Source organism: Oncorhynchus nerka, linkage group LG7, assembly GCF_034236695.1.
Source record: "Oncorhynchus nerka isolate Pitt River linkage group LG7, Oner_Uvic_2.0, whole genome shotgun sequence".
Lineage (NCBI taxonomy): Eukaryota > Metazoa > Chordata > Actinopteri > Salmoniformes > Salmonidae > Oncorhynchus > Oncorhynchus nerka.
The window spans coordinates 66012177-66026343 of NC_088402.1; the positions used below are offsets into that span (position 1 = coordinate 66012177).

The 14167-nt window shown below is 42.6% G+C and overlaps 1 protein-coding gene across 4 annotated transcripts in view; it reads right to left on the bottom strand.

Moving 5' to 3' along the window:
* The window catches only part of clstn1 (calsyntenin 1), a 67914-nt gene extending 57278 nt beyond the window's left edge, over positions 1–10636 (bottom strand). For 2 of the 4 annotated variants that reach the window (XM_029664587.2, XM_029664588.2), the window contains exon 1: positions 10343–10635. In XM_029664587.2, coding sequence (XP_029520447.2) covers positions 10343–10424 — 82 coding nt within the window. In that variant the 5' untranslated portion in view covers positions 10425–10635. Of the gene's footprint in view, positions 1–10342 lie in introns of all 4 variants that reach the window. The other 2 variants (XM_029664586.2, XM_029664589.2) reach the window with 2 other exon arrangements.
* Positions 10637–14167: the final 3531 nt, after the last annotated feature.

Genomic DNA, 14167 nt, shown 5'->3' on the forward strand with positions numbered 1-14167 from the left:
TAGACAATTTAAAGGCAATGCTACCAAATACTAAAAGTATGTGGACACTTGCTTGTCAAACATCTCATTCCAAAATCATGGGCTATAATATGGAGTTGGTCCCTGCTTTGCTGCTATAACAGCCTCCACTCTTCTGAGAAGGCTTTCCACTAGATATTGGAAACTTGCTTCAGGGACTTTCTTCCATTCAGCCACGAGCATTACTGAGGTCGGGCACTAATGTTGGGCAATTAGGCCTGGCTCGCAGTTGGCATTCCAATTCATCCTAAAGGTGTTCAATGGGGTTGAGGTCAGGGCTCTGTGCAGGCCAATCAAGTTCTTCCACACCAATCTCGACAAACCATTTCTGTATGGACCTCGCTTTGTGCACGGACGGGGACATTGTTATGCTGAAACAGGAAAGGGCCTTCCCCAAACTGTCGCCACAAAGTTGGAAGCACAATATTGTCTAGAATGTCATTGTATGTTGTAGCGTTAAGATTTCCCTTCACTGGCACCAAGGGGCCTAGCCCCAGACCATTATCCCTCCTCCACCAAACTTTAGTTGGCACTATGCATTCGGGCAGGTAGTGTTCTCCTGGCATCCGCCAAACGAGATTCATCCGTCAGACTGCCAGATGGTGAGAGAACGCATTTCCAGAGAGCGCGTTTCCACTGCTCCAGATTCCAATGTCAGCAAGCTTTACACCACTCCAGCTAACACTTGTGTATGGTGATCTTAGGCTTGTGTGCGGCTGCTCGCCCACGGAAACCAATTTCATGAAGCTCCCGCCGAACAGTTATTGTGCTGACGTTGCTTCTGAAGGCAGTTTGGAACTCGGTACTAAGTGTTGCAACCGAGGACAGACAATATATACGCGCTGTGCACTTCAGCACTCTGCGGTCCCGTTCTGTGAGCTTGCGTGGCCTACCACTTCGCGGCTGAGGCGTTACTTCTCTTAGACGTTTCCACTTCACAATAACAGCACTTACAGTTGACCGGGGCTGCTCTAGCATGGCAGAAATTTGGAGAACTGACTTCTTGGAAAGGTGGTATCCCATGAGGGTGCCACGTTGAAAGTCACTGAGCTCCTCAGTACCGGCCATTCTATTGCCAATGTCAAGAGTGGTGTGCTCAATTTTATCTATCAGCAATTCACACAATGAAGTTATGAATCAATGAATGTGGACAAAATGGCGGGAGAGAGCTCATTCTGGAGAGAGAAGTGCCTTGTGGATCATAGCCACACTCCCCTTCTTATTGGACTGTGCCATCACTGTGGCCTCCACAATGGATTAGTCCACTGAGACAGGCGCACATCAGACAGGTGTTTCAAACAACCGACCACTCGACTAAATGGGGTCAGCCCTACTGCAGTCTCAACAGAACCAGAGCATTATTCTAGAGTCTTTGTCAAGCAACATAGTTCTCAGCACATTTGCTACAACCATGCTGACAATCACACAGTTTGTTTAGTATGAGTGCTACTGTTTTTACAGTAAAATGATAGCTTCTAATCCTATGAATGATAACATTTGGGAAAATGGCATCAGTTGCTGCTCCAAATGTGTATACACATTAGTAGTTCCCAACACAGAAGTGCTGTACACAGAGGCAGGGCAGTAAAACGTAGGCTATTCAAAAAGGACCACACCAAACCACAGACAGCAGCATTCTCTTTATTGAAAAGACCCCAGTACGGTTTGACCTCTTAACTGTGCTCAAATACTTCCTGTGAGAATTACAGTCCCACTATAGCCCCTGGTAATTCTGCATTACAATGGGACGCCCACACACACTCTACAAAGTAGTATCACCATGCTAGCTACCACCGTGACAGCTCTACCTCTAAACAGGGATCTGATGCACTCCCATCATCTCCCTCTGTCACTGCTGAAGCGCTCTGCACGTGTCCATTAGCCTATTGTCCATAGCCTTTACTATTGGCCCAACAGAAGGCCTAAGCAGATAAGATAACGCTGGGCCACCACGGCCTAAGAGGAGAAGTACAGCATAGCTCTCCTGACTGCGGCATCACCATGTCAGATGATCAATCTGTGATGATCAGATGAACTCATATCAGATAGTAAATGGGAACTTCTGTAGTTGTTGTGTACTAATGAAACAGGCAGGAGTTGAATTAGGCAGTTATAGTTGTTGGTGGAGCTATTAGTGAATGCTGCAATCCGATGGCTAACAAATTTTATCTAAAAGGAAATGCAGTTCCCTTGCATTCCAGCTCAATTGAAACCAACAGCTCTCCCCACAAACTTAGAGCACTCCACGGTATTTGACTCAAGTGGTTCTTATAAAAATTGTATGTGTTGAACGCTTATAGAGATGATACAATCGGGTGCATGTTCAATAAAAACAACCACATAATAACCCCCTGCACCAGCCCTGACTCCTATGTGTGTTGCTTGTTTACTCCATGTGTAACTCTGTGTTGTCTGTTCACACTGCTATGCTTTATCTTGGCCAGGTCGCAGTTGCAAATGAGAACTTGTTCTCAACTAGCCTACCTGGTTAAATAAAGGTGAAAAGACTAAATGCGCCCACATGCTTCTCGGCCAAAACAGTTAGAAGATTTTGTGCATATAATATGATGTTTGACTTCAACAAGGGTTTTTTCGGCGATTCGGGCACACTACATTTTTTCTTGAAGGAAGCGGAAGTCGGTAGCCGAAGTCTACGCCCCCTTGTTGACAACTGGTCAACAGTAGGGATTCTTCAATGAAGTGCCTGTAGTCACTCAACGAGAAGATGACTTCTCATCATGCACATTTTTTCACTTGAATACTGCACCAAACATAGTCAGATTCAAAATTGCACGACTAAGATCACAACAACAAAAAATATATCTATAATGACACTTGAGTCATATATTAATTATGACTATTTTTAGGAAGTGTTTAATGGCCCACGTCTCAAACTGGACAAACAATACTATTGCTGCTTTTTTCTTTTTCAAGCAATGGTCTTTTAAGGGAGTATGCGAGTACACTCGTTCGGTTCGCCAAACTGAAGCATGCTGACGCCTTTAGTGTTATGCCTAAGGTCAAAAAAATATCTAGTGGAAACACCAGTCAGACAAGGTTGACGAAATGCGAAGGTATTCAATTAATCCAAATTCAAGTCGAGACATGACTTAACCTACAACACGGAGGAGTGGTGGACCTTTGAATTCTATTGACATGGGGTAATCAATGGACTCAATCTGTCCACAGTCCAAAACATTGTGGGCACACTTCTGTGTTTGCTGTGCTTATTGACAGAAGCCGCCTCTATACCACAGAGCGTCAACTGTTCTGGGGAAGCCCTCTGGGCAAACCCAGGTCTCATGGCACCACTCCCTAAATATCTCTGATCACGCAAAACACAGGAGAGCCTCTCATCAAGCGCCCTAACCACGAAACAACGTTTGTTTGTCCACCAAGCAATCCCTCCACCAATCCACCCCTGCAACAAGGCCAGACCATTATTCTCTGAGAAGGTAGGTGGTGGAGGGTGGGGGCATTGAGGGTTTGAATGTAACTCAATCACCTCTCTGAGAGCGAGAGAGACACACACAAGAGGCTATGCAGTGAGAGTGAGGGAGTGAGAGTTTGCAGGAGTCCGCCCCAGTCCCAGTACAGGACTGCATAGGCCGGTGAGACCTGTGGATGTGTGACTGCAGCAGGTAAATGGGTTCTCTGGTTACCCGTTTCCCAGGACGGCTCCTGGTATTCATGTGTTCAGACACAAAGCTCCAGAGGGCTATATTTCTCCCTAGTAACAAAGAAGCTCTGGGAAGGGCGAGAGATACCACACCAGATAAGGCAGTGCCTCTGCTTTATGGCTCAAATTACAACGAAACACCGCTGTTTATGTTACAAGGGCCACAAATGGCAACTTGTTGTGGTTTCACCATTACCAAGCACTGTAAATGTTTCATCATTAGGACACCGTTAAGGATTGTTAGTGACAAGATCAGGAGGCTCCATTTTTTATTTTCATTACGGTCAATATATTTGACGCCTTAGGCTTTCCATTCAGAAATTCATTCTGAAAATCCATTGATTATATTCTTCAATACCATGGGTTTCATATGAGTTTCTGTTGGCTTGTTTTATTCCAAAACCCTACATTTCCTGTACTGTGATCAAATGACATTCTGATGTAGCCTAAAAGTGTGGTAACTGAACCCAAATTTCTTCAACGCAGCATCTGCAATTTCAACAGCCTGATCATGTCACTTAGTTTAGAAAGCTGAGGGATGGGAATGGGGAAATGTAAACACTCAAATTCAGAGACAAAGCTACAGATTGTGCCTTTAGCATGGCAAATACATTATCTGAATGAAATCAACATGTCATACATTCCCAGGCTGCAATATTTATGTTAATCTATGCATCAGCTGTTCCGCTGTATGTTCTGTGAATGTAGACACAACAACACAGCCAGCTGACCAAGTATGACGAAGAACAATTTAATATTCACAATTGAATGACCCATTCTTGACAGGTCACTGACTCAATTCAGCTACCAAAGGGACCAATCGAAAGGAAGTTACCACCAGGCCTACTTAAAGCTGGTTGTCAGTGGTTGTCTTTTTCTCTGGCAAAAACATTTCACACTGAAGAAAATCTAAATGCTCAAACTATGCACTTTCTGAAGATGAGCTCATCCACGTATTCTTGGGGGCTTTTAACAGTGACCGCATTGTGATGTTCTCATTATGACTCTGGGCCCAAAAGCTCTTTGTTCCACTGTGAATTCTATGAATAAATGAGGCAACGATTCAAGAGTTAATTTTGAGACAGGCACCTCATTATAGGGCAAGAATAGTTTTGCAGGGGGGGGGGTGGGGGTGAGAAATCCATTCAAGGCATTATCATTATCTTACGGGAAAAAAGGCTAGGAAAAAAGGCATATATTTTGTTGTGATCTGAGGGAGATATTCCTGTGATGGAAACCACAGAAAATGGTGAGGTGTGGCCATGTTCGATACACCATACAATGAACATGCACTTTAAACTGTATGCTAATACAGGGATTCTTCCAACAATGTAGTTTGATAATCGATGGCTTTACAAGAAATTGTGTCACAGGGATAGAATTCTGAAGAAAATCACAAAATATACCAAACAAAATCACTTAGTGGTTGGTGGCATTTTCTTGACCATTTCCCAGCTGAAAGCAATGACATTCAACTAAACTAACAGCCTAGGTCTAGTACAGGATCAAAAAGCTGTGCTCATTAATAGAGTAGAATAACAGTAAATCTCTCTCTCCTTTATATTTCACATTTAACCTATGATGCCAACGATACCAGACAAATGTGGTTTGCTATGAAAGCAAGCCTGTAACCGGATCCTGGTTTTAGTGCTGAACGAGAATCCACTAAATGTTTGGTTTACGACAACAGATTCCTGGTGTATCATGCATTCGTTTGTCACTGACGTTTTGCAGTTATTTTTTAGCTTATCATTTTGTGATAAGAAGACCAATACTATTAGCACACTTAGAACTAAGGGCTAACCGGCATTTGGTGTTTAAAACAAACTGGCCTCTGAGGTGCACCTGTCCACTGTTTGCTAAGACAATTTTTAAAAAATATAGAAAATGCATTTTATTTGACAAATACAAGGATTTACATTTGTCAAAACCACAAAACATGGAATTTGTCTTCCCTCTTACCCTTTGTAATCAAACCAACCTTCTGTATACATGCTAGACTACATTCCGCGGGCATCAATAAGTTAAATCAACATGTGTCTCCCTCGGCAAGCAACACAAGCAGCAGGCCTGGACAGCTAGGGAACACTCGCACATGATTTATAATATAATAATGATATGTGCATTTGTTAACTCCACTGAACAGAAAGCTGGGAACCCAATTTGTTAATTGGATGATGAATGAGATATTCTAGCAGCCAGTTTTCTTTGTCTGTGTATAGAGGCTGAGGCCCATGCATCATCGTGCAGAGCTCTGCTCAGGCAGGCCAAGCATTTGACTGAGAGGTATATGGGGAACCATTGGCTGGATACACTTTGTGTGTTAACATCAGAAAGCTAGGAAACAACACACAGTATGAATGTGCCATTATCAATCATAATCTAAACCCATCCAAGCAGGATTCATTCCAATCATGTAAGTGTAAAAATCCTTGAATAAACTATTTTGCTGAGTCAAATGAGTCAAATCATTTACATTTAAGTCATTTAGCAGACGCTCTTATCCAGAGCGACTTACAAATTGGTGCGTTCACCTTAGCAAATGATTGAGGAAAGACCAGTCGAGACTCCTGGAGTGCCTCAGAAATTTGAACAGAATTTGTTTTTGCGGAAGAGGCACACGTTGTCCCCCAGGCTGACAGACTGGCTATGCTTTGCTTATGCTAACTTAATTTTGGCCACTTAAAATAAGGATGCGCCTAAAATTAGGATAGTCCAAGAGATGCTTGCAGATAGAGTAGTGTCTGGGTCCCTATTCAATAACAGCCTGAGTAGGAGTGCTGGTGTCGGATCAGGTTCTCCTTGTCCATATAATCTTAGGAATGATGACCTTAAAAGCCAGTACCTTGTGTTCTCTTTGCATACAGTAGTGACATATTTGAATGTGTGAACCTACTTTATTAATAACATAACTGGTTACTAGGCCTCCCGAGTGGCGCAGCAGTCTAAGGCACTGCATCTCAGTGCTTGAGGCGTCACGACAGACCCTGGTTTGATTCCAGGCTGTATCACAACCGGCCATGATTGGGAGTCCCATAGGGCAGCGCACAATTGGCCCAGCGTCACCCGGGTTAGGGTTTGGCCAGTGTAGGCCATCATTGTAAATAAGAATTTGTTTTTAACTGACTTGCCTAGTTAAATAAAGGTTAAATAAATAAAAAAAATAGGATACAGTAACAGGCCTGACATCATTGGATCTCTATGCTTGCCATACCCTGCCAATGCATCATACCCATACAGTGCCTTGCAAAAGTATTCATCCGCCTTGGCGCTTTTCCTATTTTGTTGCATAACAACCTGTAATTTAACATTTATTTTTATTTGGCTTTCATGTACATACACAAAATAGTCCAAATTGGTTAAGTGCAATTTTTTTAAATAATTTGTTACAAAAAATTATTAAAATAAAAAACTGAAAAGTTGTGCATGCATATGTATTCACCCCCTTTGCTATGAAGCCCCAAAATAAGATATATATATATATATACACACACACACACACACACACACACACACCTGTTCTGAAAGGCCGCAGAGTCTGCCACACCACAAAGCAAGCGGCATTATGAAGACCAAGGAGCTCTCCAAACAGGTCAGGGACAAACGGCATTTGGGAGAATCCCCAAACATATGGAAGAAGGTACTCTGGTCAGATGAGACTAAAATGGAGCTTTTTGACCATCAAGGAAAATGCCATGTCTGGCGCAAACCCAACATGGATAAGAGCGTCTGCTAAATGACTTAAATGTAAATGTAAATCACCCGAGAATGCCATCCCAGTGAAGCATGGTGGTGGCAGCAACATGCTGTGGGGATCATTTTCATCGGCAGGGACTGGGAAACTGGTCAGAATTGAATGATGGATGGCGCTAAATAGAGGGAAATTATTGAGGGAAACCTGTTGTCTTCCAGAGATTTAAGACTGGGACGGAGGTTCACCTTCCAGCAGGACAATGACCCTAAGCATACTGCCAAAGCAACACTCATGTGGTTTAAGGGGAAACATTTTAAATGCCTTGGAATGGCCTAGTCAAAGCCCAGACCTCAATCCAATTGAAAATCTGTGGTATGACTTCAAGATTGCTGTACACCAGCAGAACCCATCCAACTTGAAGGACCTGGAGCAGTTTTGCCTTGAAGAATGGGCAAAAATCCCAGTGACTAGATGTGCCAAGCTTATAGAGACATACCCCAAGATTATTGCAGCTGTAATTGCTGCAAAAGGTGTCTCTACAAAGTATTGACTTTGGGGGGTGAATAGGTACACACGCTCAAGTGCATTTTTTGTCTTATTTCCTGATTGTTTCACAAAAAATATTTTGCATCTTCAAAGTGGTAGGCATGTTGTAATAAATCAAATGATACAAACCCCCCAAAAATATATTTTTAATTCCAGGTTGTAAGGCAACAAAATAGGAAAAATGCCAAGGGGGTGAATACTTTCACAAGCCACTGTACATTCAAAAAGTGGCCACACAAAGACCTCTGAGGATATTTCTAAAATTCAAGAAAGGACCTTCAAGTGGACACAATGGAAACAACTTTGAAACGAGTGATCAAAAACAAAAAATATATTAATTGAATGAGCAATGTGAATTGTTTCATGGTATTTTGCAGTGAGAATGGAGCTTGTCATCACACAAGCATGCAACGGAACACAATTATTGTTGATGCATTGCATAGAGGCAATTGACCTTTAGACAATAAAGATAAGCTCACAGCAAGATGTGGATTTCACAAGTCGCTTTCCTGATAAGATCTGGGAAGTGAGCAGGTGCACTATCCAAACACAATGCCAAAAGAGAGAGTCATACACTGCCTGGAACTGGGCTGAAGGTCCTCTATATGCTAACGTTATACAGCATATTCCAAAGAAAGAAAAACAGTATTTACAATGTTTATCATGAGACAAAGGCTAATCAATAATCATGGAAGAAAAAGTATAGACTACTTTTAATCTTTTCTAATCATAAAATGTGAAGCACAAACTAGCCTTTAGCTTAATGTATCAATTATTGTCCAAATACTGTATATAGGCTATTATGTTAGTTGCATGGTATTCAAATCATGTCTAGACTGAGTAATTAAATGACTTAGTCACCACATGGATAGGCTACAATTTGATGTAATCACGGAAAATTAGGTTATTGCTTTTCAATGGTGGTCTCTTCTCAAGCATCCTCAGCTGCCTGACATGGCAACACAGTTATCACAAAGAACCAGAGTTGCTGGTGGAGCCTTCACTGTTTGACATCTTTGGATCTTAAATCGATATGACCCTTGCTAAAAGAATGAAGACGAATATGAATGTTTCCCTATTACTCGGAGCCTGTCGTTTTGATCTTGAAAATGGGTGTGCCGTGGGAAAAAAAGGATACATTTCAATCTCCAGTGTTGCGCCTAACTGCGCATGTTGAGCACCTGCCTTAACATGAAAAGTAGGCTACATTTGGAGCGTCCACATTGAGAGGTCACTGGATAAAGGTAGATATGTTCTATACATTGATAATGAGAGGTCTTCATCTTTCAATATTGAACTGCTGGTGCGACGTGGACTGCCCTGCAGCAAAGGCATTCAGTGTTGGCAAGCTACTTCTTGTGTCTAATCCGTCCATCATATCTTTGGCATTTCAGTGAGGACCGCTGATGCACCTGCAGCATTGTACTAGCAGTATAGTAGGGATTTAGCTAAACCTGTGATGATAACGCATTCATTTTTAAACCCAGATACAAATGGTACTTGTGAGAAGGGTCTGCAATGCGTAGTTAACAAGCGACGATCAGACGTTGTGCGCCCGCAGCGTCGGTAAAACTATTAGGCTACCAAATCAAACATCTGTATTTAAATCAAAATTGCCCTAACAATGTGTTTGAGGCATTTAAACATGCACTTAAATCACGGCTTTGGGGTAACGTAGATTTTAAAAATAAATTTAAAAAACATCCATGTTACACAAGTGCTACGTAGCTTACTTGGCCCGGTTTCCCAAAAGCATTTTAAAGCTAAGTTCGATGAATTTAACCTTAAGATGCTTTTGGGAAACCGGGCCCTGAAAAATAAAAACAGGTGAATGAAGCAGACAAGGGAACGCCTATAGGCTAACCATAGTATGGGCTCTGATAAGTTAAGGGCTATATTAAAAATCTAATGCCAACGTGTATGTTTGCAAATTGAATTGTATTTATGCAGATAGGCCTACAATGGATGGGCACCCAAAATAACATTGACGTCTGGCAGAAGGGAGAAACAGAAAACAACCTCTTTCATCCATACAGATATAATGGCCCCGCATCATTTCATGATACTAATTAAATTACAGTGACGATGCCAAATGGATAGAATTTAAGTTGGGTTTGATTGCATTTTTGATCAAATAGCTACAGTGTCGCGCTATGCACTGACACAGACGAATAGTCTACTTTGTAGTGAGCGACATCCATCCGCTATGGCAATCAGTAGCCTTGTCAGGTTGACCAGATACATCCCGTAGGAATGCCATTATCTAGGTTATTAATTGTAGCCTTTTATAATAAACAATGTGTAGGCAAGACGGAGGATTGGCCTTCATTTTCCTTCCATGAAAGTCGTTCGTTCGCCCGAACATAGGCAGACAACGCAGAGATAAACCCTCGTCTTTGGCTTACCTTTAGCTGCCTCCACCGCACATAATAGTCCGAGGACCAGTCCGACAACGGATGCAAAATGTTTATACCTTCTGATCTGCATCCCAAATTCGAATTACAACACGGGAAAATAAAAACAAACGTATTATATCCTCGCCTATAATAAAATATATAGCTCTCTCAAGAAAAACAATTTCAGAAGATGTATTCGGCAACCGTGATACTCCTAAAATGGCCGCCCCCAGCGCCGCTTTGCTATTCCCTTCTATCGCCACTCGCTCTCTCGCAGTTTTGCGGACTGATGGCTAGTGACGTCAATACTGTTATTGTGGGAGTGCTTGCAGCTAGTTGAGCACAGACAGTCAAACTCAGACAGAGGGCGAGGGTCAAATACTTCTATTGGTAGGATGAGTGACACCCAGGCTGGTGACAAAGAGGGGATGTACTGTTGGGTGCGTGTTTTTTTATTAGGCCTACAATAAGACTTTCTTATATCCTCGTTCCTAATCAATCAATCAAATATATTTATAAAGCCCTTTATTACAGCAGCAGGTCACAAAGTGCTTATACAGAAACCCAGCCTAAACCCCCAAATGGAAAGCAATGCAGATGTAGAAGCAATGTTATGGGAAACTCTGTTTATGATCAATTAAATAAAACTGAATAGGGCAGCTGTTGCAATAATATGTCTGCTATCTGTGTAAGTAAAGCAGGCCTAAATAAATACATGCACACACACCTGTCTTCACTAATGATCTACTGAGAGGCCATATTCCTTCTCGTAACCTTTCTTTTACCTTTGTGTTCAACCTTTGATGTTTTGTTCACTCACAGCAGGTGAATACATCTATCAGCGGGTACCGAGTGGATCTGTCCCAAAATCTTTTGTTCATGTTACTAATACAGACAAATACACAGATGGTTTTCTATTTCAGTTTCCACCACTACAGAGAGAGAGCTGACTCACACTGCACAACCTTCATCAAAGACACAACATTGATCCATTTCATCCAGGAGCCAACTAGCGCTGCATCCCAAATGGCCCTCTATTCCCTTTATAGTGCACTACTTTTTGATCAGGTCCCATAGGGCTCTGGTCAAAAGTAGTGCACTATATAGGGAATAGAATGCCATTTAAGACACGAACCAACTCTGATTGCCTGCCCGGCCTTCATCGTCACCACCTCACCCCACATGACTGGTGTAGATTTTTAATTATAACATGCATGACATGGTGTGATAATAGGTTTCAAAATGACAAAGGGGGTTGTGTGTGCTCTATTTAATCAACACGTTCTCTCATATTAAGGTAACACCCTACAGGCAAAGAGGATGTGGTGCAATCAGATAACAATCAGACAAACGACAGCGGAATAAGCACTAAGATAAGGTGTCTTAGTGCTCCAATTGCTTTTGCTGACTATGAATAGAATAGAGTAACTTTATTTTTTTCCCAGAGGGAACTTCAGTTGTGGCAAGTCGGATAAGATGAACATTTAACAGCAAAATTCACACATAACAGATACAAATGCTATACAAGACACATACACATTTCAACATGTTTTTGTATTATTAGAGATTAAATATAAGCCTGTCGTGTAATCTTCACAGGGTTAACAAATTAGAATGGGAGACTAAATGACAGGACACCCTCTGTCACATACACATTTGAATTGATATCAGGTGTCAACAGCGCTTATGGAGCAGGATACTTTTAATAACGTAATGTGTTTGAATGAATATGAGCTTAAATTACTGGTTACTTACTATGTTAGTCATGGTTACTCTGTCAGGGGTAAAGTAGCAGTTTGAGATTGCTGTATCCTAAGATATTGTAGCAGGACATCAATAATACCACAATACAATTTGCCTAAATCAAAATGTCAGCTAAGCAAAGATACAACTATGTGTTATGATGGTCCCTTTCTGTGAAAAGTGGCAATCATCTCAAGAGAACTCAAGAGAAAGGTCATACTTGTGCAAAGCCACAATTAACTGATGGGTCTATAAACAGGGGCTGTCTATAGTCAGCAGCAGAACCTCAGTACAATGGCTTTTTGTTTCCTCTTTGGCAAGACATGAACTGGATGGGAGAAAGTGGAAGCCCCCCACAGAATGGTCATTGTGAACGCTCTGGTTGGACAATGGAAGGCAATAGGAGGATTTGGCCAATATGTGTGAGACAGCAGTGAAACCAAATAGAGGTGTCACTTCCTTCAGTTCACCACACCTACTGCTATGATGTCTCTCTTGGGAATTGTTCAAGCTTGTTGGCGCAGGTCAGGCACTCTTGTCTCTTTGGTAGTGACGAAATGACATCTGAAGATGTGGGATTTCCTTTCCACATTTTTTTTATTTCACCTTTATTCAACCAGGTAGGCCAGTTGAGAACAAGTTCTCATTTACAACTGCAACCTAGCCAAGATAAAAGCAGTGTGACAAAAACAAGAACACAGAGCTACACATGGGATTAACAAACATACAGTCAAAAACACAATAGAAAAATCTATGTACAGTGTATGCAAATGTAGTAAGGTTAGGGAGGTAATGCAATAAATAGGCCATAGTGGCAAAAATAATTACAATTTAGCATTAAGTGGTGTGATGGATGTGCAGATTATGATGTGCAAGTAGAGATACTGGGGTGCATAAAAATAAATAACAATATGGGGATGAGGTAGTTGGGTGTGCTATTTACAGATGGGCTGTGTACATGTACAGTGATTGGTAAGCTGCTCTGACAGCTGATGCTTAAAGTTAGTGAGGGAGATATACATCCATCTACAGTGATTTTTTTTGCACTTCGTTCCAGTCATTGGCAGCAGAGAACTGCCTGGAAGGAAAGGTGGCCAAAGGAGGTGTTGGCTTTAGGGATGATACGTGAAATATAACTTCTGGAGCGCGTGCTACAGACATTTACATTTACATTTAAGTCATTTAGCAGACGCTCTTATCCAGAGCGACTTACAAATTGGTGCGTTCACCTTAAGACATCCAGTGGAACAGCCACTTTACAATAGTGCATCTAAATCTTTTAAGGGGGGTGAGAAGGATTACTTTATCCTATCCTAGGTATTCCTGAAAGAGGTGGGGTTTCAGGTGTCTCCGGAAGGTGGTGATTGACTCCGCTGTCCTGGCGTCGTGAGGGAGTTTGTTCCACCATTGGGGGCCAGAGCAGCGAACAGTTTTGACTGGGCTGCGCGGAACTGTACTTCCTCAGTGGTAGGGAGGCGAGCAGGCCAGAGGTGGATGAACGCAGTGCCCTTGTTTGGGTGTAGGGCCTGATCAGAGCCTGGAGGTACTGAGGTGCCGTTCCCCTCACAGCTCCGTAGGCAAGCACCATGGTCTTGTAGCGGATGCGAGCTTCAACTGGAAGCCAGTGGAGAGAGCGTAGGAGCGGGGTGACGTGAGAGAACTTGGGAAGGTTGAACACCAGACGGGCTGCGGCGTTCTGGATGAGTTGTAGGGGTTTAATGGCACAGGCAGGGAGCCCAGCCAACAGCGAGTTGCAGTAATCCAGACGGGAGATGACAAGTGCCTGGATTAGGACCTGCGCTGCTTCCTGTGTGAGGCAGGGTCGTACTCTGCGGATGTTGTAGAGCATGAACCTACAAGAACGGGCCACCGCCTTGATGTTAGTTGAGAACGACAGGGTGTTGTCCAGGATCACGCCAAGGTTCTTAGCGCTCTGGGAGGAGGACACAATGGAGTTGTCAACCGTGATGGCGAGATCACGGAACGGGCAGTCCTTCCCCGGGAGGAAGAGCAGCTCCGTCTTGCCGAGGTTCAGCTTGAGGTGGTGATCCGTCATCCACACTGATATGTCTGCCAGACATGCAGAGATGC